General features: G+C 43.1%; 1 protein-coding gene across 1 annotated transcript in view; it reads right to left on the bottom strand.

Moving 5' to 3' along the window:
- Positions 1–1,479: 1,479 nt before the first annotated feature.
- The window catches only part of LOC137371589 (melatonin receptor type 1B-like), a 147,962-nt gene continuing 127,383 nt past the window's right edge, over positions 1,480–22,058 (bottom strand). Inside the window, exon 3 of the mRNA XM_068034424.1 lies at positions 1,480–2,327. Coding sequence (XP_067890525.1) covers positions 1,480–2,327 — 848 coding nt within the window. The remainder of the gene's footprint in view (positions 2,328–22,058) is intronic.

Here is a 22,058-nt window from a genome sequence, read left to right as displayed (position 1 = left end):
GTTAAACTGATTTGACAGATTGGGTATCTTTGCACAAAAGAGGTTTTGAGGACAATCACTACTAACCAGTTATACAAGTGAACAAAAATGAAAAAGAACAAGAATATCAGGTTCCTGTGACGTGGCAGGTACGTGACAAAGTTTTACTTTGTTATTTAATTGACTTGTTATGCAGAGCTTGACCTGGACAGCACCAGCTAACAACTGCAGAGTAGAAATAAACAAACTGGGTTCAGTGGTCTGAGTCAGTACCTTCACCTCAAAAGACTTGTGGTTAACCTTTGCACTGTTACTAAGTAGGAATGAATGTAAAATACAAATATTATTTTATTTGAAGCTTTTATTCAGAGTTATGGGACAATATTTAAGCTGCAATGACTGTTGAGCAATTATTGTTGCACAAAGGTATTACATTTGCACAAAAGAAAATTAGTTACAGGTGAAAATTAGTTTTGTTTCCTCCTTTCAAAAGTCTATATTTATTCTTTGACAGCATTAAATTATGTTAATGGTAGAATAACATTCATCAATTGTCCAAGTTAGTCATCACGACTAAAAGCAAATTTCAATTTGGGAAAGTTGTAAAATAGATTTTCAAACATAACTTCACCATGACAGTGAAATGGTTAAATCAAGGCAAACCTGCTGCCTGTTTGATTGCTCTTTTGCACTTGCAGTTTTGTTCTTGCCATGAGAGCTGCACTTGAAACTAACACTTTATGACTTAGAATATTCTTGGATATAAATATGTGTTTCTCTGTGCATGTGTGTGTGCACACATCCATATACAAAGACCTGTTATATGGAGAGTCGCACTGCATTGTACAAGATTTCATGGTCTTACTGAAGAAAATCTAGAACCCAGGGGCTGATTATCTTTAACCTTGAATAGCAGAATTGGAATAGTGTCATGGACAAATTTTATATCTTGGATTGAATGCCTTGGATCTTCAACAGTTCCACCACCAGAACTTCAACAAAAACCCCTTTCAAGTGCATTAACATCGGGGTTTACACAAAACCTTCAGCAAGTTACTAAGGGAATGCTGGAGAAGTCCTGAGAAAATTCCCAGTGTGAAAGTGCACTGAGCTGCTGCCATCATTAATCAAAATTTCTGGAATTAATGTGTCCCTTAGGCACAATGAAAGGCTAGTTCATTGGCAAGATTGAGGCAGTAACTGAAAGGCTGAGATTTTAATACTAGGGTAACCGTGTTGATGTAGTATAAATGTTCATTCAGGTACTACTCCACATTGAACTCCATCAACTAAAAGGACCTCCATTCACCATTTTAGTATTGGCAAAAATGCTAAAATTGTCCAATAGTGATTATAAAAGAAAAGTAATTGAAGTGAAAAAACAGTTTGAAAGATTTTATTTTTTCAACAAGAACCTAGAACTTCTAAACACAAGTGATCGGAAACTACAGTCCTGCATATTCAGGTAAATGAATGATTTTACAAATTGTTTGCGTTAATCTAATCATCATTATTTATTGCAGGTGATGGTTTTGTCTTCAGTGCCTCAGTTCCGCCTCTTGATGTTTCTTGAAATAAACGACGTGGTGTACACAAGGACATTATGATTCTTTTATATTCTTTTCTGAAGTTTTGGTTCAACAGTCCATATATAATTGCATTAAGGCAACTGTTAAAGTAGGCCATGAAGTAACTAAGGACAAAGAGCCACTCTGGGATTTTTGGTGCAATCTTGTGTGGATTGATAGCTATGGCTAGGCCAATGAAGTTCAGGGGTGCCCAGCAAAATGCAAACAGCACAAATACTAAAAACATAGTCAGAAAGTTTCTGAAGTCGCTCTGCTTCAGTCCTGGTCTCACATCCGTTTTGACGCGCCTCCTTACTTGAATAACCAAAATCCAGATTCTCAGGTAACAGAATGACACAACCGTGATAGGAACTATGAAGTGAACTACCACTACAGCAATAGTGTAAGAGGAACTAACTGTCTGAGTAAATGTACAGGAATAGATGCGGGCATCATACTGTAAGGATCCAACAAAAAAATTTGGTACTAGTGCAAGCACTGTTAATGCCCAAATCAGAAACACAAAGATCATTGTGTTTCGAAAGCTATATAATTTGTCATAAGTCAGACTGTGACAGATGTAGCAGTATCTGTTTATTGCAATTGCTGTGATGTTGAAAATTGAACCTATCACACTTAGACCCATCAAAAAGCCACTCACTTTGCAGTGAATGTCACCAAGGAACCACCCATTGTGAAAAATTGCAAAGAGCACTAGTGGATATGTATACACAGCCACGACAAGGTCAGCAAACGCCAAGCTTACAACAAACACATTACCTGTAAGAGAATAAGAAAAAGAGCTGTTAAAGTAAACTTAAGTACAATTTACCCCAAAACAAACTGGCATTTACAGTAACTACAATGAAAGTAGGTTAACTGGTCATTCATCTTGTTGCATTTACATTCTGCTAGTGCAGAATGGCTGCCATATTTGCTGACCTAACAACAGCGATAATGTAAAGCATTAGGAGAAATGGGGAAGAAAGAGTTACAAACTTCACTCCACACACAAGCAGACAAGCGTCCTCTGTACCAAATCTAGACAGAGAGAGGAAGATTCAATTCATTACAAGTAAGACATTGAAGCCTCATTTAAGATTAGCATCTGCAACTTGAGAAAGAACACAGCCTGACACTAGAGAAATAGGCAAGTTAAGAATGTGGCAGACAGCATTATGAGACGAAGTCATGTCACCCATATTAATCATTTGTTTAACTTTAGTCCATTGGTCATATATCCCATTTCTTGTAGTTTAAAGAGGTTGCTGCATGCCTTGTTTTTATTTATTCTTTCTTGGGATGTGGGCATCGCTGGCAAGGCCAGCATTTGTTGCCCATCTTTAATTGCCCTTGACAACTGAATGGCTTGCTAGGCTATTTCAGAGGGGAGTTAAGAGTCAACCACATTGCTGTGGGTCTGGAGTCACATGTAGGCCAGACCAGGCAAGGATGGCAGATTTCTTTCCCTAAAGAACATCAGTGAACCAGATGGGTTTTTAGAACAATTAATGATCGTTTCATGGCACCATTACTGAAACGAGCTTTTAATTCCAGATTTTTATTACTTAATTCACACTTTGCTACCTGGCAACATGGAGGGAGAGGTCAGGTGATCTCCTCCTGTACTGCCAATCAAAAAGTTTGTCTGTTGAAGATGGGGCCATTATTAACATCTGGAATCATCTTGAGGAGGCATATTGATGTGTAAAACAGCCCATTCCATGCTAATGACTTTTATCATTAAAAATTGCGCTAGAAAAGGCTTTTGCAGATAGACTGACTCCGATTCCAACACCAAGATAATAGCTGTGAAATAACACCTATTTATTAAAATGGGCCACATTCAGATGCCATTATGTAGCAATGGTCCCCACATCCTGGGACATTATATGAGCACTCCAGTGCAGAGCATCTTCAATCACCTGACTAAAACCAAAACCTGATACGTTTTTACCTTAAAAGAAGTAATTTTCCTGAGAGAGAGGGAAAGACAGAATGCCATTCCAGCCAGAGAAGCTGCGAGCTCAATCCAGCTAAGGAAGGAGCCCTGCCAGCACCATCTTTAAACTACTGAGGCAGAGAGATTGCAAGATGACCTTGAAAACTCCCCATCTGGGACATTGAACCAGGACACCCACCACCGACTTTGGACTGAGTTTTAACCAAATGAGTCAGTGACACTTCATCAATTCCAAGACAAGGAGCATCCATGCCTGCAACACCATTAAAAATTCTTCCTGGAAAACCAAGAAGGTTTCAAAGTGAACTCTCATTACAACAATGGGACTCTAATTGCAGGCTACCCTCTACTTTCTATCTTTTCATGTGTGTGTGTGTGTGTGTGTGTGTGTATGTGTGTGTGTTTGAATGTGTGTGAATGCGTGAGTGGGTGAGGTTGTGAACATTTGCAGGTATTGCTTTAATAAATAGTTACCTTTCATTTTAAATCTATGACAAAACCTGCCGTTTGTCTGTTCATTTGACCCTTAACCACTCAGAGACTAAAATACTATTTTTAAAAACACTATCTGTGGTCAGTTGAAAATGGGAGGAAAATTGATTCCTAAATTTGTAGAAATTAAAGAAACAGGTTTTCTCATATTCTTTTCTTCTTTATGGTGCTAAAACACTTAGAGGCATGGCCACCTTTGATGCTAAAGCATTTGTTGAGTAGGGAGAGGTATCATGGGATGCCTTAAATCTATTAAGTATTGAAGACTTAAAAGCTGTAGATACCCAGGTGGGAGTAACATTCAGGCAGAAAGCAAGCAAATGTGAAATCATTCAGAATCAGGCTAGGCATTTTAATATTACCCCAGAATCAAGAGGAACAGGCATGGAATCTGAAACTGAAAAGGTAGCCATAGTTAGACTGCAAATAGAAATGCGAAAAGGGGAATTACGGTTTCAGAAGGAAAAAGAGGAAAGAGACGCAGTTTCAAATGGAAAAAGAGGGAAGTGAGATGCAGTTTTAATAGGAAAAAGAGGCAGCGGAAAGCGAGATGCAGATGCAAAGGGAAAGAGAGGCGAGACAGTTTGTGCTAGATAAGCTGAAGAAGCAAGTTGAGGATGCCACTGGCAATTCAAATATTAACCCCAATTCAGAACAAAGCTTTGATGTTATGAGACACGGCTAGTGCTGAAATTTAATGAAGAAGAGGTAGAGTCGTATTTTATCTCTTTTGAGAAAATTGCTACCAGATTAAAATGACCAAAAGAATATTGGACCCTCCTTTTACAAGGCTATTTAGTGGGAAGAAATCATGAAACCTATTCCATAATGTTGGAGGAAAGTTCTTTAGATTATGTACAGACTAAAACTGTTATTTGGAATGTATACGAGTTAGTCCCTGAAGACTATCGGCAAAAATTTAGAAATGTTAGGAAAAGACCTCCTCAAACCTTTATCGAATTTTAGAGAAACACATGGCTTTCGATCGCTGGATAAGATCTCTAAAATTAAAACATTCATATGAAAATTTGAGAGAGGTAATCCTATTAGAAGAATTTAAAAATAGCTTTGCTATTAACATAAGACCCATATCAAAGAACAAAGGGTTACAAGCGTGACAGAAGCTGCTGCAATGGCAGTCAACTATGAGCTCACACATAAACCTTTTACTCAGGGAAAACTCTTCCATAATAATTCTCAGAGATCCGGGAAGAACAGAAAGTGCGATAGTGACAAAAGATGGGGTGCTAGTGAAAGGAATACAGGAAGCCCTCCACAAGTCAGGAAAGAAAGTGCAGTGGGCAGGAATGTTTTCCACAGACCCATGTGCTACCATTGTAGCAAAGCAGGGCATGTGCAAGCTGACTGCTGCAAATTGAAGGGGAAGACTGAGGGCTAAATTTTATCTTGGTGGTCTGCCTGCGTGGATCTGCTATCGCTGAGCTCCTGCGATATTTTGCGCGGGGGTACATTTAAATGGAGGTGATGGGGTGGCCACCCCTGATGAGGTGGAGGGGCTGGCTGCTGTGTCTCTGGCAATGGCACCCACCGCCATTTTTAAAGGGCTTCAAGCCCTGACAGATTATTTGAATTTTTAAAGCGACCATCACCATTTATTTGAATAAAATCAGTTCATTACACATCAAAGCCCCCCCTTCCAGTACCCACAATGATTAAACACTATATTTATGTCCCTCTCTCCCCTGAAAAAACATTTTTGCCGGTTCCAACCATTCAACCCCAAACTTTGCACACTTCGCCCTTCAACCCCTTACCACCATCCTCTCGGCCAATTGAATTAATTTTCACCATTTTCTATCCCCCACCCTGGCACCCTGAGAATTTCACTGCTCCCCCCATCCCCACCAGTGTCACATCTCAGATGTCCGTGCGGACATGTGAAGGCATGGGAGTTCCAGCCGGCGACCGGAATATGTGCGTGGGACAGCCGTCGGGAGCAGGTAAGTTTATTGGCATGTGTTTTAATTAACTGTAATATTAAAATGAAGGCCCCACCACCGAGTGGCAGGGGGCCACACCGAGGCCTCACTGCCGCCAGTAAAATGCGGTGAGGCCTTCTCGGCGTTGGGGGTCGAGGCGGAAGAAGAATTTTCTGGGCCCCCTACGCCACGACCCCCAACTTTGGAGGGCTGATAAAATTCAGCCCTGAGTTTTGTGGGAGTTCACAAGCCCAGCCCAGAAAAGGGTGCCCTAGCAGGCAGCAAGGCAGACAAGCCTGTGGCCTTAACTATGGTGATGGACCCCTCAAAAGAATACTGCATAGGTGCAGCAGAAACAGAAACAAAATCCTGAGGGTTACCAGAATTTTGTTTTAAATGGAAAGGTGTTCCCTTAGCCCTCTAATTAGACAGGCAATTCCATTGTCCTGCTCAGAGATAAAGGTGCCACTTAATCTTTAATGTTGGATAAAGGCATGATCTTTCCACCAGAGAGATCACGAAAGGCAAAGATTCTGGTAAATGGCATTGAAGGTAGGTATGTTTCCATACCCCTATATCAGGTCTACCTGCAATGTGACCTAGTTTCTGGATCAGTTACAGTAGGGATAATTCCTAGTCTGCCTGTGGTCAGAATAGATTTGCTACCAGGCAATTATTTAGCTGGAGGTAGAGTGGTAGCGACCCCAATAGTTTTAAACCAGCCAAAGGAGGCCAAAGAGATGGAACAGAAAGAAGTCCTTGGGATATTCCCTGACTGTGTGGCAACCATGTCTATGGCTAAGCAATCTCTGCCATAGACAGCTGGGCTAGTAATTCAGCCAGATAACCCAGAGGTCTAGCTGGCTGAAACATTTTTCAGAAGTTAAGGAGAGGAGAAGCAGGCATACAGGAGGTCCTCCCTGATTGAAGCCCAGCAGGCAGACCCTGATTTAAAAATAGTGCAGACTGCCTATTCTGAGGCAGTGGCACAAAAATGGAGTATTAACGAGGAAATGGAGACCTCCACAGTGACCTGCACAGTGTCCACCAAATTTTAGTTCCCCTCGGTATCGCAGGGAGAGTTTTAGGATTGCCTATGAAATCCCAATGGCTGGGCATGTGGATATCTGAAAGACCCAGGCCTGGATAAACTGACACTTTTACTGGCCTCAAATCCACAAGGATATGATTAAATTTTGTAGGACCTGCCATACCTGCCAGTTGTTGGGAAACCACAACCTACAACCAAACCTGCTCCACAAATCCCCATCCCTGCTTTCCGGGAACCCTTCAGCAGAATTCTGGTCGAGTGCATGGGACCCCTACCTAAAACTAGGAGAGGTTACCAATACCTCCTCACCATCATGGATATGGTTACCCAATTCCCAGAAGACATACCCTTGAGGAAAATTATAGCTAAAGCCGTAGTGGAGGGGCTGACCCAGTTTTTCACCCGATACGGACTTACCAAAGAAATTCAATCCGATCAAGGAACTAATTTCATGTCTCGAACATTCCAAGAAGTTGTACATAGCCTTGGTACCGAACAGCTGAAATCTTCAGCATATCTCCCACAGTCACATGGGCTCTAAAACGATACCATCAAACCCTGAAAACCATGATCAGGTCATATTGCTGTGAATAGCCCCATGATTGGGATAAGTGTTATTACTGTTCACCTATTGTACTAGTCCCCAAACCCAATGGATCAACAAGACTTTGCAATGATTATCACAAAGTTAAGCAGTAACCAAAACAGACTCATATCCAATCCCCCATATTTAAAACTGCATTCACCAAGTAGGAAACCCCACCTACATTAGTAAAATTAATTTATTGAAAGGATACTGGCAAGTTCCTAGGACCATTCAAGCAAAAGAAATCTCAGCTTTTGTAACCCCAAAGACTTATTTCAGTGTAAAGTAGTGCCATTCAGTTCAAAGTGTGCCCCAGCAACATTCCAGAGACTAATGAACCAGGTGGTAGCTAGATTAAACAATTGTGTCATCTACCTGGATGACCTGTTAGTTTACAGCGATACCTGGGAAGACCATTTGAACCATTTATGGGAACTCTTTAAAGGCCTACAGCAAGCTAACCTAGTGGCCAATTTAGCAAACAGCGAGTCCCACCAAGGCAAAAGTAAGCTATTTAGGCCAGATTGTACACCAACGTCAGGTGGTGCCAAGGGCAGCAAAAATGCAAGCCTTGATAGATTTCCCATTCCCAAGACTGGGAAAGAAATCATGCGATTCCTGGGGAAGTGTGGTTTCTACAGTAAATTTGTCCCCATCTTCAGCACCCAAGCTACACCCTTAACCGACTTATTCAAGAAAAATGTAAAAATAGTGTGGTCAGAGTGGTACCAGATAGCTTTTGAAAAGTTGAAGACGATTTTAACAAATGATCCCATATCGGCAGCCCCAAATTTCAACAAATCCATCTCAAAGATGGCTATTGACGCTGGCTATGTAGGAGTGGGAGCGGTCTTATTCCAAAATGATGATTCAGGCCTCGAGAGGCCAAATGCAAATATTCCACAATAGAGGAGGCATTGGGACTCCTGCTAGTGCTTCAACATTTCAAAGTCTATGTAAATAACGGACACAGAGAAATTCAAATCAACACCGACCACAAACCCCTAACATTCCTGGAAAAATTCAAAGATAAAAATGCCAGACTGTTCCGATGGAGCTTACTTCTCCAGCCATTCAAGTTGAAAATTGTACATATATCTGGAAGAACAAAATTCAAAGTTAAAAATGCCAGACTGTTCCGATGGAGCTTACTTCTCCAGCCATTCAAGTTGAAAATTGTACATATATCTGGAAGAACAAAATTCAAAGTTAAAAATGCCAGACTGTTCCGATGGAGCTTACTTCTCCAGCCATTCAAGTTGAAAATTGTATATATATCTGTGAAGAACAAAATTATCACAGACACACTGTCCAGAATTTAAACACTGTACTACCAGAAACCTGTGAAAGAATCATGACTGAAAGCCTGAGGAATGCAAGGGATGAATGCGTGCAGATGTGTGATATCCTATGTCTTTCTTTCTTTCTGAAAAACAAGAAACAACAAAAAAAAGAAATAACAAGGAATTAATTTTTTTCACTTTTTACAGGGAGGTATCATGCTCACGAAGTGAACAGTGATGAAATATGAAATAAACTGGAGGAATTATGAAATAAAAGTAAACTGTTGAACTAAGCTACAGGAAAATGGACACTTTGCTACCCAGCAACTTGGAGGGAGAGGTCAGGTGATCCCTCCTGTACTGCCAATCAACATTTTTGTCTGATGAAAACGGGGCCATTTTTATGTCTGGAATCATTCTGAGAAGGCACATGTAAAACAGCCCATTCCATGCTAATGAGTCTTATTAACAAAAATTGGGCTTTTGCAGACAGACTAACTCTGAAGCTAAGGCCAAGATAATAGTTGTAAAATAACACCTATTTATAAAAATGAGCCACATTTAGATGCCATCATGTAGCAATGGTCCTCACATCCTGGGACATTGTATGACCATCCCAAGGGGGAGAGCATCTTGAATCACCTGACTGAAACCAAAACCTGATAAGTTTTTACCTTTGAAGTAACTTCTCTGAGAGAGAGAGAGAGAGAGAGAGAGAGCGAGAGAAAGCCATTTCACCAGAGAAGCGACGAGATTGATCCAGCTAAGCAAGGAGACCTGCCAGCACCTCTTTAAACTATTGAGGCAGAAAGATTGCAAGGTGACCTTGAAAAGTCCACCATCTAGGAAATTGGACCCAGGACTCCCACCACCGACTTCAGACTGAGTTTTAACCAAAGGAGTCAGTAACACTTCACCAATTCCAAGACAAGGAACATTCAGGCCTGCCATGCCATTAAGAATTCTTCCTGGAAAACCAAGAAGGTTTCAAAGTCAACTCTCATTACAACAATTGGATTCTAATTGCATGCTACCCTCTGCTCTCTATCTTTTCTTGTGTGTGTGCATGTGTGTGAATGTGTGAGTGGATGAGGTTCTGAACATTTTTGTGTGGTATTTTAATAAATAGTTATCTTTCTTTTTAAACCTATGAGAAAATCTGTCATTGGTCTGTTTATTTGACCCTTAAATAATTAGGACTAGAACATATTTTTTAAAAGCACTATCTGCGGTCAGTTGAGAGGTGAAAAGTGGAAGCCAGCCACACCAATTCCCAGCTGTCTGTAACAATAGTAACACCTGAATAAACAGCTCCTGAAACAGTTTGGAGTTTTCTTGTGCTTATCACTCAGTAAGCTAGTAAATTCCTATAAGTTGAAAATTGAGGATATTGACTTGATTGAGTGTTAAATCTGACCATTACATACACTTGTTAAAATCCCTTCAAGCATGCATTATGCATTGTTCTACAACCATTTGAATTAATGGTTAGAAAATGATATTCAGCACATTCCCAGCTTTCCAATATGTGTTCACAAGCAGGTAAGGCTTCCCACCAGGAGTGTAAAGTCATAAAATTTCTTTTGATGTACATTTTAGGGTACATTTTTAGAGTGTTTACTCCCAGAATGGAGTTTTGCATGAGGGAGCATGGATTTGAGAAGCAGAAACAGAATGATGGGAAAATCAGGAGTGCTGCGAATCAGTCGCAGTGACCTCAATGTCTGATTCTCCAATCTGGGATCCTATCAAGCGAGAATCCGTACTGGAAGCAAACTCTCTGAAAATTGACCTTTTTAGAAATTTCCAAATCGCACATTCAAAAGCTGAACTGCCCAGCCCAAACCAGGACAGGTAACAGCTTGAAGTAGATTTACTTTTGAAAATTTTAATGATTCATTCTTGGGATGTGAGTGTCACTGGCAAGGCCAGCATTTATTGCCCATCTCTAATTGCCCTTGAGAAGGTGGTCATGAGCTGCCTTTTTGAACCACTGTAATCCATGTGGTATAGGTGCACCCACAGTGCTGTTGGAGGGAAGGTCATTGATGATACAGCTGAAGATGGTTGGACCTTGAAATGACTGACCACTTCACATGAAAAAGAACCTGTACACACAAAATGTCATGTAACGAATAACAAATTAATATGCTAAAAAATAAAACACAACTGTCAACAATATAGTATTACGAGTGTTTCCTTTTTTTGTTAGATGTTGAGAAGTTGTGTTTTAAAACCAAAAAGAATTCCATAGATGCTGGAACTTTGGGTGCTTTTTTAAAAATAAAAAGCAGGTCACCAGAAGGTTTGGACTGCGTTTGAACTATAAACAGTTACAGGAAGGCTCCTGTTTTCAAATAATCCAGCAGGGGTTGATTTTGACTTGGAGAGATGTTTACAAAGAATTAACAAGCCAAGATTTATGATTATCAGGTGGCTTGCTTTCTGGAAATTTTTAGTTTCAATTTAGAACTGTTAAAAAAGCCAGTTGCTTCTTGCCTGTCATGAGAAGACAACTCATCTTTCTCTCTTGAAAATAAACCGTGTATTTCCAATGTGGAAGATTCCTATTTCCTCCTGTATTTGAGGAAACCCTATATGTTTAAAGAAACCTTGCACCAAATGTGTAGGAACTAAAACCTTGTTGCTGCATTCCTGCTGCAAGACCTATCTGGAGCCTCTTTAGCTTCATCTCTTGGAAAGCCTACCCAAACTGATCTTTAACATCGCCTGGAAAGAACTGTTTTAGGAAGATCCCATTGACAGCCATCTATATGCATTTAGGACGCCAAACCACATCAAAGGACATTTTTCCATACCTTTCCATCTTTCCATGGAGCCTTTGATTTTTGATACTCCTGATTTTCCTAAAATTAAAATGAATAATGGGGAAATCAGGAGTGCTGCGAATCAGTCGCAGTGACCTCAATGTCTGATTCTCCAATCTGGGATCCTATCAAGTGAGAATCCGTGCTCGAAGCAAACTCTCTGAAAATGGACCTTTTTAGAAATTTCCAAATCGCACATTCAAAAGCTGAATTGCCCAGCCCAAACCAGGACAGGTAACAGCTTGAAGTAGATTTGCTTTTGAAGATTTTAATTATTCGTTCTTGGGATGTGAGTGTCACTGGCAAGGCCAGCATTTATTGCCCATCTCTAATCTTTTCAGCCTAAGTGTTCCTTTTTCCCTTCTGTTTTCTTTGTAACAGCTGTAAAAAAAAATCCCTTTTTATTTTTCCAGGTTAACCAGTGTATATGTATGTGTGTGTGAACAAAGAACAAAGAACAAAGAAAATTACAGCACAGGAACAGGCCCTTCGGCCCTCCAAGCCTACGCCGATCCAAATCCTCTATCTAAACCTGTCGCCTATTTTCTAAGGGTCTGTATCTCTTTACTTCCTGCCCATTCATGTATCTGTCTAGATACATCTTAAAAGACGCTATCGGGCCCGCGTCTACCACCTCCGCTGGTAATGCGTTCCATGCACCCACCACCCTCTGCGTAAAGAACTTTCCATGCATATCCCCCCTAAACTTTTCCCCTTTCACTTTGAACTCGTGTCCCCTTGTAATTGAATCCCCCACTCTGGGAAAAAGCTTCTTGCTATCCACCCTGTCTATACCTCTCATGATTTTGTACACCTCAATCAGGTCCCCCCTCAACCTCCGTCTTTCTAATGAAAATAATCCTAATCTACTCAACCTCTCTTCATAGCTAGCGCCCTCCATACCAGGCAACATCCTGGTGAACCTCCTCTGCACCCTCTCCAAAGCATCCACATCCTTTTGGTAATGTGGCGACCAGAACCAGTATTCCAAATGTGGCCGAACCAAAGTCCTATACAACTGTAACATGACCTGCCAACTCTTGTACTCAATACCCCGTTCGATGAAGGAAAGCATGCCGTGTGTGTGTGAGGGCTAGAATAAATAAGGAGCTTTAATATTTCAATTTGTGTGTATGGTTCACTTCATTATTGGTTAAGACTTGGTTTAAAATAAACCAATAATTTTGTTGGTTATGAAAGAAACCTGGTTGGTGTGCTTTATTCTGGAGAAAAGTAGAGTAGGCCGGAATTTTTCCAGCTCGCTGCCGATGTGTGGGATTAGCTCCATGGAACCGCCGCAATATTTAGCGCGGTGGCTCATTTACATGGAGGGGGCGGAACGCCCGCCCTCAGTGATGTGGAGGGGGCGTGTGCTCCAACCCTGGCAAAGGCATCTGGTGCCACTGCGCAGGCGCCAGCACCATTTCTAAAGGGCTTCCAGCCCTGACAGTTAATTTACATGTTTAAGGAAATAGTCAATATAAATTTAATTTTAAAAATGTGATAAATGATTAAAACCCCTCTCCCACACTAAAGACTTTATTAATTGCCCTCCCCCCAAAAAAAACTTTCCTTCCCATTCCGACCTGCCCCCCCGAGCTTTATTCACTTTCACCTTCAACCCCTTCCCACCATCCCCTTCACCAATCACAAGAGATTCCCCGCTCCCCCTCCCGCCCTAAAAACCTAACTCCTCCCCCTTCCCCACCAGTGTTCTGCCTCAGATCTCTGAACAGAGACCTGAAGGCGAAGGAGTTCTGGCAATCAACCGGAACATCGGAGCGGGACAGCCGTCACGACAAGGTAAGTATTATATCATTCATTAACATATATTTCCATATTGGATCGAGGTTCCTGTCGCCGTGCGGAGGTGGGGGGGGGAGGTGCTGTGGCGGGCCGCCACAAGGCCTCGCCACCGCTGGTATTATGGGGTGGGGCCTTCCCGGCGTTGAAGCCTGTGGCGTGCCTCGCCTGGAGGTATTTTCAGGCCTCTCCGCCATGACCCCTGATGTCGGAGAGCTGGTAAAATCCAGCCCTTTTTGATTGTTTCAGTAAGTGGGAAAATTTAAATATATGTTGTGACCTGTGGAGAAGCGAAACTAGAATAAACAGTGCGCTCCTCCCATCTCGTTCGTAACAATAGGAACATCAAATGGAGTTTATTTCAGGACAACATTAGCAGTATGTGAAAAAGAGAGGCTAAGCATGGTCTGATTTAGCTGATTCAGTTTGAGCCTGAAGTTATTTGACCTGCAGTACATCCCAGAGTCATACTGATTGCAAGTATTCTATGCAAAACTCCACAAAGATAAAACACATTCTTTTTAAGACTCACAATAGCTGCTGACAGATGGATTTATTTGCATACTTCAATGCACATACTTTTGGTATCTGTGCTGGTGCTTGGTTATTTGCCACAATCTCTTCACATTATGCATTATTAATGGCACAAAGGAAGATGCAAGGGGGGTTATTGATAAGATTATGCGCAAAAAAAGCAAATAGGTTAATGCCAATAGGTGTAGTAGATATTGGTAAAAAAAATGATAATATACTTTCAATGGAGAAAGGCTTGGTGAAGTGGAAGAGCAGAGGAATTTGGGAATCTAGGCTCACAATACATCTGAAGCAGCACCTCAAGTGGAAAAAACCATGAAAAGGCTAACGGAATACTGGGATTTATGGCAAGGGGTATATGGTATAAAAGCCAAAATACGTTGATAAATATATATAAAGCTTTACCAGACTACAATTGAAGTGCTGTTTGCAGTTTTGGGCTCCACACTATAGGAAGGATGTTGAGACAGCAATGGAGGTTCAATGGAATGCTGCCTGATATGAGGAAATGCAAATATAAAGAAAGAATAGAGAAAATAGAACTGTTTCATCAGAAAAGAGGAGATTACAGGGTGATTCAATTGAGATTGAAAATTAGAATTATGAAGGGATGGGACAGAATTGATAACAACAGAATGTTTGCAGTCAATAAAGTGCTTAGAACAAACAGGCATAGATATAAGATTAAATATAAGAGATTTGGAGCAGAGAGCAAAATAAATATTTTTACACAGTTGTAAAACTACAAAATATATGACTATGTGTTAGTGATAGAATCAGAGATTATTTTAATTTAAAAAAAGGTAAATTGATTGTTGAAGAAAATAGGGACAAGGGGATATAGGAACCATGCAGAACAAAAGGGGTTAAGGTGGATGTGTGTTTGAGCAGGAGACAGGTTAAAAGGGCTGAAATTGCCAGCCGACTGCTACCTTTAACCTCAGCGCGCAGGGAAACTCCATGGAACAGAAGGGATGTAATTTATCTATGTTGAATGGCCATTATCAGCCTCTTTAACCCTGATGTCTGACTTTAATGGTGGGCTGAATTTTTCTGGGGTGACAGGGGGCCCTGACGATGGTCTGGAGAACCAGGGACAACACCGCCTCGGCTGTTTGGTGGACTCCCGATCGCAGTTTAGGCCCACCGTGCAGTTAATGAGCTGCCATTAAGGGGCTTTCGTCCCTTTAAGGAGCGAGAGCCCACCTCCAACAACTGCTGGCCAATTGGAGGGCCAGCAGCTTGTCAGTCATAGTAGCGCCAATGGGAGCGGTGGCCACTGCTGGGACAGCACCCAGCCGAGAGATGCAGCGATGGACACCATCTTCAGAACAAGATGAGTGGGATCGGGGGGCGCTGGGGCCAGTCAGGTAGGCCCTGGAAAGGAGTGGGGGCAGGGCGGGGAGCTTGTTGCCACGGGGGCGCCCACTGCTGGCTCCATAGGCCACAGAGTACCCGATTAGAAGGACACCCCCTGAGTCTGAAGGAAGGCCACCAGGGTTAACCAGGTTGTCTTCCCATTTGGTGGAGGGCACACCTGCTATTGGTAAAATGCCAGCGGCGGTGGGAAGAGACCTTAAGTGGCTCAATTGACATCTGGGCGGGAGGTCCATCCTCCACGTTCCCCACCGCTGGCAGAGTACCTTGGTGGTGGGAAGGCAATGGGCACTCCGCCCCACCTTCCTTTGCCATTTTCCAGGGCCTCCCACCTCCCAGCTTGTCCCCAGAGAGCTTGTAAAATCCAGCCCAGTGTGTGCAAGAATTTCCCGGCCTTTGTGGAACTCACCAAGGAAATCAAGCTGAGAGGACAGTGGAATTTGAGGGGTTTGACCAAGTGACAGGCAAGAAGGCAAAAATTGCTTTAAATACTGCAACTTCGGGCTGGATTTTATTTCAGCAATGGGTCGGAAGGCAGGTGCCAACACTGCCTTTGTCCTTCATTGGAACCCCAGCCGAACTCAATGATGGTCAGGCAATTAATTGCCTGCTGTCCCCTTTAAGGGACAAGATCACATGCCAAGCACTGCCAGCCAATCAGAGGGCCAGCAGCTCAGCAGTCCCAGCAGTGCCACTGGGAGTGGGGGGGGGGGGTCAATGTTTGGTACTGCAGGAGGCCTGGCACATCAAAGATAGAGGAGGCCTTGAGACCAAGGCAACAGGGGCTGGGGTTGCTGGGGCCAGTCAGACAGACCCCAGTAAGGGGGTAGGCGCAGTTGCTGAGGGCAGGGGTTTCTTACTGCGGGGGTGGCCATTGCCTCGGGGGGGATCCCCTCCAAGGACAATGGATTGCCCCAAGTCCTCTAAGAGGCTGCTAGGTCTCATCTGGCAGTGTCTCCATGCAGCGGCAGGCCCCTTTGACATTGTCTAAATGCCAGCAGAGGTGGGAGGCATCCCTTAAGTGGCCCTTAATGGGCCATCTAAGTGGCTTAATTGGCCTCCCAGCAGGCTTCCTATCCATCATGGTGCCCATCGCGGACAAAATGGCATGGGGGTAGTACAACATCGGGCACGCTGCCTCACTCCACCTTATGCCTACTCCCCCTACCTCCTGTTTCCAAGAGCTGTATAAAATCCAACCCCTCACATCTGCTTCCTTTCTTGAGTGGGAGGAATTTGCTCACAGGACTTATTCAGACTGTGCTTTCACTGCTTGGATGTAATTTCCATTACTGTAGATTCTACATTGGTGGATCTACAGCTCCCAGCTGTCAACCTTCAGTTCAACATGGGAGTTGCTTATGAAGCTCTACCTTGGTCCTCAGATGAGGAATAAGATGAGCAACAGCAGTAGCCACCAATAGCAGCAGGAGCAACAGCAACCTTCTCCTCAACCACCTGCTGCTCCACAAGACAGGGGGATGGACACAGACCTCCAGCTCACAGCATGCGATACTGCTGATACAGGATTTACAGGAAGAAGGTAAACTTCCTGGACATGACTGAGCACCAGTGCCTCAGAAGGTTCAGAATTTCACATCAAGTGGTCGCTGATATTTGCAACCTCTTGGAAGAAAACCTCCTGCCAAGAGGAGCAGGTGAGCCCACATTGCCAGTGGCTGCCAGAATCACCACAGTTCTTAATTTCTTCACCTCTGGCTCCTTCCAAGGATTAGCAGGTGATAATTGTGGAATCTCGCAATCTGCTGCCACAAGTGCATCTCACAGGTGACTGATGCCATGTTTCCCATGGCTGGAACTTTTGTGCACTTCTCAACCCATGAGACCAGTCAGAATGAGCAGGTGCTTGGCTTTGCCACTCTGGCTTGCTTCCCACAGATTCAGAGAGTCTTCAACAGCACACATATGGTGTGTTCATCAACGAAAAGGGATTCCACTCCATCAATGTGCAGCTCATCGGCAACCACAAAAAGATCATCATGCATTTCTGTACAAGACTCTCAGGAAACTGCCATAATCCTTTTGTCCTGCACCAGTCAAGCCCTCCTGAGCTCTTCACACCTTGAAATAGAATTAGTGATGGCTTGTTGGAGACAAGAGCTACCCTCTGAAGACATGGCTGATGACACCAATGAGGACCCCCGATGATGATGTCCAGGAAAGATACAAAAGAAGCCACCTGACCACCAGAGCTGATATGGAGCAAGAAATCAGGATGCTGAAGATGCGCTTTAGGTGCCTGGACAGTTCTGGGGGTGCTCTGCTGTTTACACCAGCCAGGGTATCCAGAATGATAGATAGCGATTTGCTGCACCTTTCACAACATTACACAGCAACAAGGACTGGAGCTCCAGGAAGAGGAAGGTGCTAAATGCTCTACGTCTTCTTCAGAGGAGGAGCAACATGAGGAGCAGCAGCATGATGTGGCGAGGGCATCAGCAACTGCAGTCATAACTGCCAGGGATGCCCAGTACTGCCTGATTCAGGCATGGTTCACTTAGACTGAGGCAGTGCAGCCATCTGACACACAAATTCTGAACTCACTGGGCCCCCTACAAACCAGTCCCAAAATCACTAATTCATCCCTTTCACAGACACCCATTGCTCATCTTTAACTCATATCTTACCATCCTTCACAAAGCAGGTCACTTGGCAGGCAGCAGGTAAAAATGGGCAAGACTGGACAGTGGAGCCATCAAATAAATTTTATGGTGCACAAACATAAAACAGAAATGTAGCATTGTGTTAAACACTCAAGTGCCTACTCATGTGCAACTACAAATCCTTTGTCTTCTTTTTGGTACTACTCCTACATGGTGCAACCTCTGTGGCTTCAGCAGAGCTCGAGGCAGGATTCTCATATCACTGCTCTGATGACTCAGATGCTCTTAGCTGATGTCCTCTGGGTTCTGGAGCCCATTATAGCCCTGCCAAAGACTGTCCCACATACACCTTTGCAGATGCAGACTCGATAATCAGGATAGGAAGCAGCAAGTGGGGTTCGGAATAAGATGAGGGGGTATTGCAAGGGATCAGAAGTGGCAGCGCTTTGAGCAAATTCCCCATTCCATGTCTCCTTTCTCCATCTTCCCTCTCATGCTCACCCATACTTCCCAGCTAGCCAAGAGCTGGAGAGCACTTCTGCTGCACTTCAGTGAGGCATTGAATGGCCAAAGCAAGGTTTTTCTCAATCCTGCTTAAAGTGGCATTCTGAGCATGTAGGTCATAGCCCACAGGGAGGGCACCTCATTTAACAAGCATGGTGGAGGCACCCCTGCTGCTAGTTAGATCCCAGTGGCGGCAGGAAGAAGCCCTTAAGTTCCCATTAATAGGCCACTTAAGGGCCTCAAATGGCCTCTGGGCAGGAAGGCCATCGTCAGCCTGTCCTGCCCCTGACAAAATCTCTTGGCGATGGGGCAGCAACGGGCCCTCTGCAAACTGTCACGATTCTATGGGCCCCCCTGCCTCCGAGCCCATCTCAGCGGCTCCCATAAAATCCAGCCCATTATTTTCCAGTGGCTGCTGAAATATAGCCAACTTGTATGCCACATGGCTGTGTGATATTTAATATTGTTACCAGGTAGTTGGGATATCTGATCGCTCCATCTTCAATGGCCACAAATGGCAAGACGTGGCTTATCTCCAGCATCTTCTCCCCAGCAGTTATCAAAATGGAGATGACTGGAGGGCCTCCTCTGGTTCTTTGCCTCTCCCTGTAGTTCTGTGCTTTCTTCTCCTGTAAGGAAGGAAAAAAAAGACCTATGAGTGTGAGAAATGGAATGTGTTGAGAGGATGGAAGGGCAATAGTTGTGGAGGGTCACTGTGAGGGAGAGGTGTGACATTGCATTACTCATTAAGGATGAGTGTCAGTGGTGAATGGTCCAATGGGGATGTGAGTAGGGGTCTAGATAGGGAGGAATGGGTGCACCTGCAAGTTGATATGAGGAGCAAGGTGCAGGAGAAGGTTTAGGAAGGCAGAGTGGGGTGGGGTGGGGTATGGGGGGGGGAGGCAGGGTTGGGATAAGATGCACATCATGATATACTTGCATGTGCCAGGCCACTTACCTTTCCTGCCCTGATTAGGTCATTAAACCTATGCTTGCACTGTATCCAGGAGCATGGGACCACACTCCTGCTGTCGATCTCCTCAGCCATTTCCAACCACGCCTTCTTGTGTTCTGCGGTAGGCTTATTCTTCCCGTCTACAGGGAACAGAATATCCCTGTGGGCTTTTAAAGTCTGCAGCATCATCTCCAGATTGTCGATGCATGCTATGTCATGTCTCCACAGCTCCAGGTTCTTGATCTTTCTGAAGTCCTCTACAATGCTTCAAGTTTGATCCTTGCAGGGTCCCTTTAAATCATTGCGCTGAAATAAAGTAATGTAGCTTGTCATCATGCCTACTTGCTCCAATTGGTCGGGAAACCTGGAAGTCAGATGCAAATGCAGGTGTTGCATTAAAAAGTCATGGATAAACACGCTTCTGAATCTTTTGGGTTCCCCATGTGCTGCTGAGCTCCCCTGCTGTGAGCAGGTCCGAAAGTTAAAATCATATGGCAGATACACGTCAACGCAGACTGATTATGCTGAACAGCCTGTTTCTATGTAATACAGACTTGCCAAAAGCGAGTTGCTGCAGTGCATCTTGTAGATGGAATATGCTGCTGCCACTATGCACCGGTAGTAGCGGGAGTGAATGTTTAAGGTAGTGGATGGGGTCGCAATTAAATCGGCTGTTTATTCAGCATGGTGTTGGGTTTCTTGAGTGTTGTTGGAGCTGCACTCATCCAGGTAAGTGGAAAGTATTCCATCACACTCCTGACTGGTGCCGTGTAGATGGTGGACAGGCTTTGGGGAGTCAGGAGGTGAGTTACTCACCACAGAATTCCCAGCCTCTGATCTGCTCTTGTAGCTACAGTATTTATATGACTGGTCTGGTTAAGTTTCTGGTCAATAGTAACCCCCAGGATATTGATGATGGGGGATTCAGCGATGGTAATGCCATAACTGTCAAGGGGAGATGGTTCGATTCTCTTTAAATCAGGCCTATGCCATATTGGGACTCCCATGCAATTTTGGTGGTCTGCTGAGTGGAACTGTGTGTCAGCACACATTTACGTCTTCGATACTCACTTTTATGTTGCTGCAGTGTGTTTGGTGTGAAGGATATCAATATCAATTTACTAATGGGGAAGTCACTAAGTCATCAAATCAACAGATTCAGTTTGAAAACCAAAGAAAAAGCAAATTCATTTCCTTGTAGAGAAAGAAGATTTCCTCTATTTCCCATCTGTAGAGACTGTTCAGAAATTTCAGAAGGACACAGACAGGATGGCACATTGTGCAGTGTGACAGCAAATTAAGTTTGATGTGGAGAAGTGTGAGATGTTACATTTAGGGAGGAAGAATAAGGAGAGGAAGTATACACTAAATGGTAAAACCTTTAAAACAGAGTACAGGAGCAGAGAGCCCCGTGGGATTCAGAGACAAAGCTTTAGAAGTGGAAGCACAAACTAATAAAACTGTAAAAGAATCTTGTCATGATTTAACTACAAATAGTGCAAACAAGAAGTCTTCTTCACCCCCTACCCACCCCCATTGTGTACTGAAAGACAGATTACTGTTGTCCTAGAATTTGCACTTAAAATACTTTATTTACCTTTCCTTCTTGGGCAACATTATTCATTTTGAAGGTGGACGCAATATCCACAAAAAGTGGTCTTTGATTGACTGCAGCTCAGACTCTCACATCAACCAGAAATCCACTACTGCTGGCAAGTTATCTCGTTGACAGCAACAGTAATGTGAACAATGACTTCAACATGTTGTATCAACTGTTACATATCTCATCAAACTTGCTTGATACAAAAAACACATTTTCATTTTTAACTGTTGTTATATATGTATGTTAAAAATTTTTGCATCTAGTGTATGCTTTGTCCATAATACTTGGGTGTGACATTATAGGCATCACATTTGTATGTATTAACATTTTGCATCACACTGAAATGTCATATTCCTAAGATTGCAACAACTGGACAGGTAAGAAATTTACCAGTCAAAATCAGGCAGTGAATGCACAGACAGAGTTCTAAAGAAAACTCCTAAGGGTGTATGAACTCAAACAATAATGAATATTCCTTAAAAGATACCTATGAAAAAAAAGGTGAATTGCGTCAAATATTTTTGAAAAGACTTTTCGGGTGCCATCTGGCTTCTTGCTAAATTACTATAAACCTATCAAGACAATAGTGTTTTCTGTATAAAAAATATCATCTAAGAGCATTTTGATATGAGGCCAGTGCTCTTTGAGAAGCTAGGACGACTCTTATGCTTTTTTTTACTCTCTTATGTCTGCTATTCTGTTTCTCTCTCTTTCTCTCTATCTTTTGTTACTTCAGTGCAGTATTGAGGAAATGTTGCACTTTCAGACGAGATGTTAAACCAAAGGCTCTGTTTGCCCTCCCAGGATCCAATGGCACATTGAAGTGAAGAGCAGGGGAGTTCTCTTAGTATCAATGCCAATATTTATTGCTCAACCAACATCACTAAAACAGATTATCTGGTCATATATCTCATTGCTGTTTGTGGGACCTTGTGCACAAATTGCATGCCGCATTTCCATGCATTACA

Source organism: Heterodontus francisci, chromosome 6, assembly GCF_036365525.1.
Source record: "Heterodontus francisci isolate sHetFra1 chromosome 6, sHetFra1.hap1, whole genome shotgun sequence".
Lineage (NCBI taxonomy): Eukaryota > Metazoa > Chordata > Chondrichthyes > Heterodontiformes > Heterodontidae > Heterodontus > Heterodontus francisci.
The sequence above is the reverse complement of the archived record's forward strand: the minus strand, read 5'-3'. Positions and strand labels throughout refer to the sequence as shown.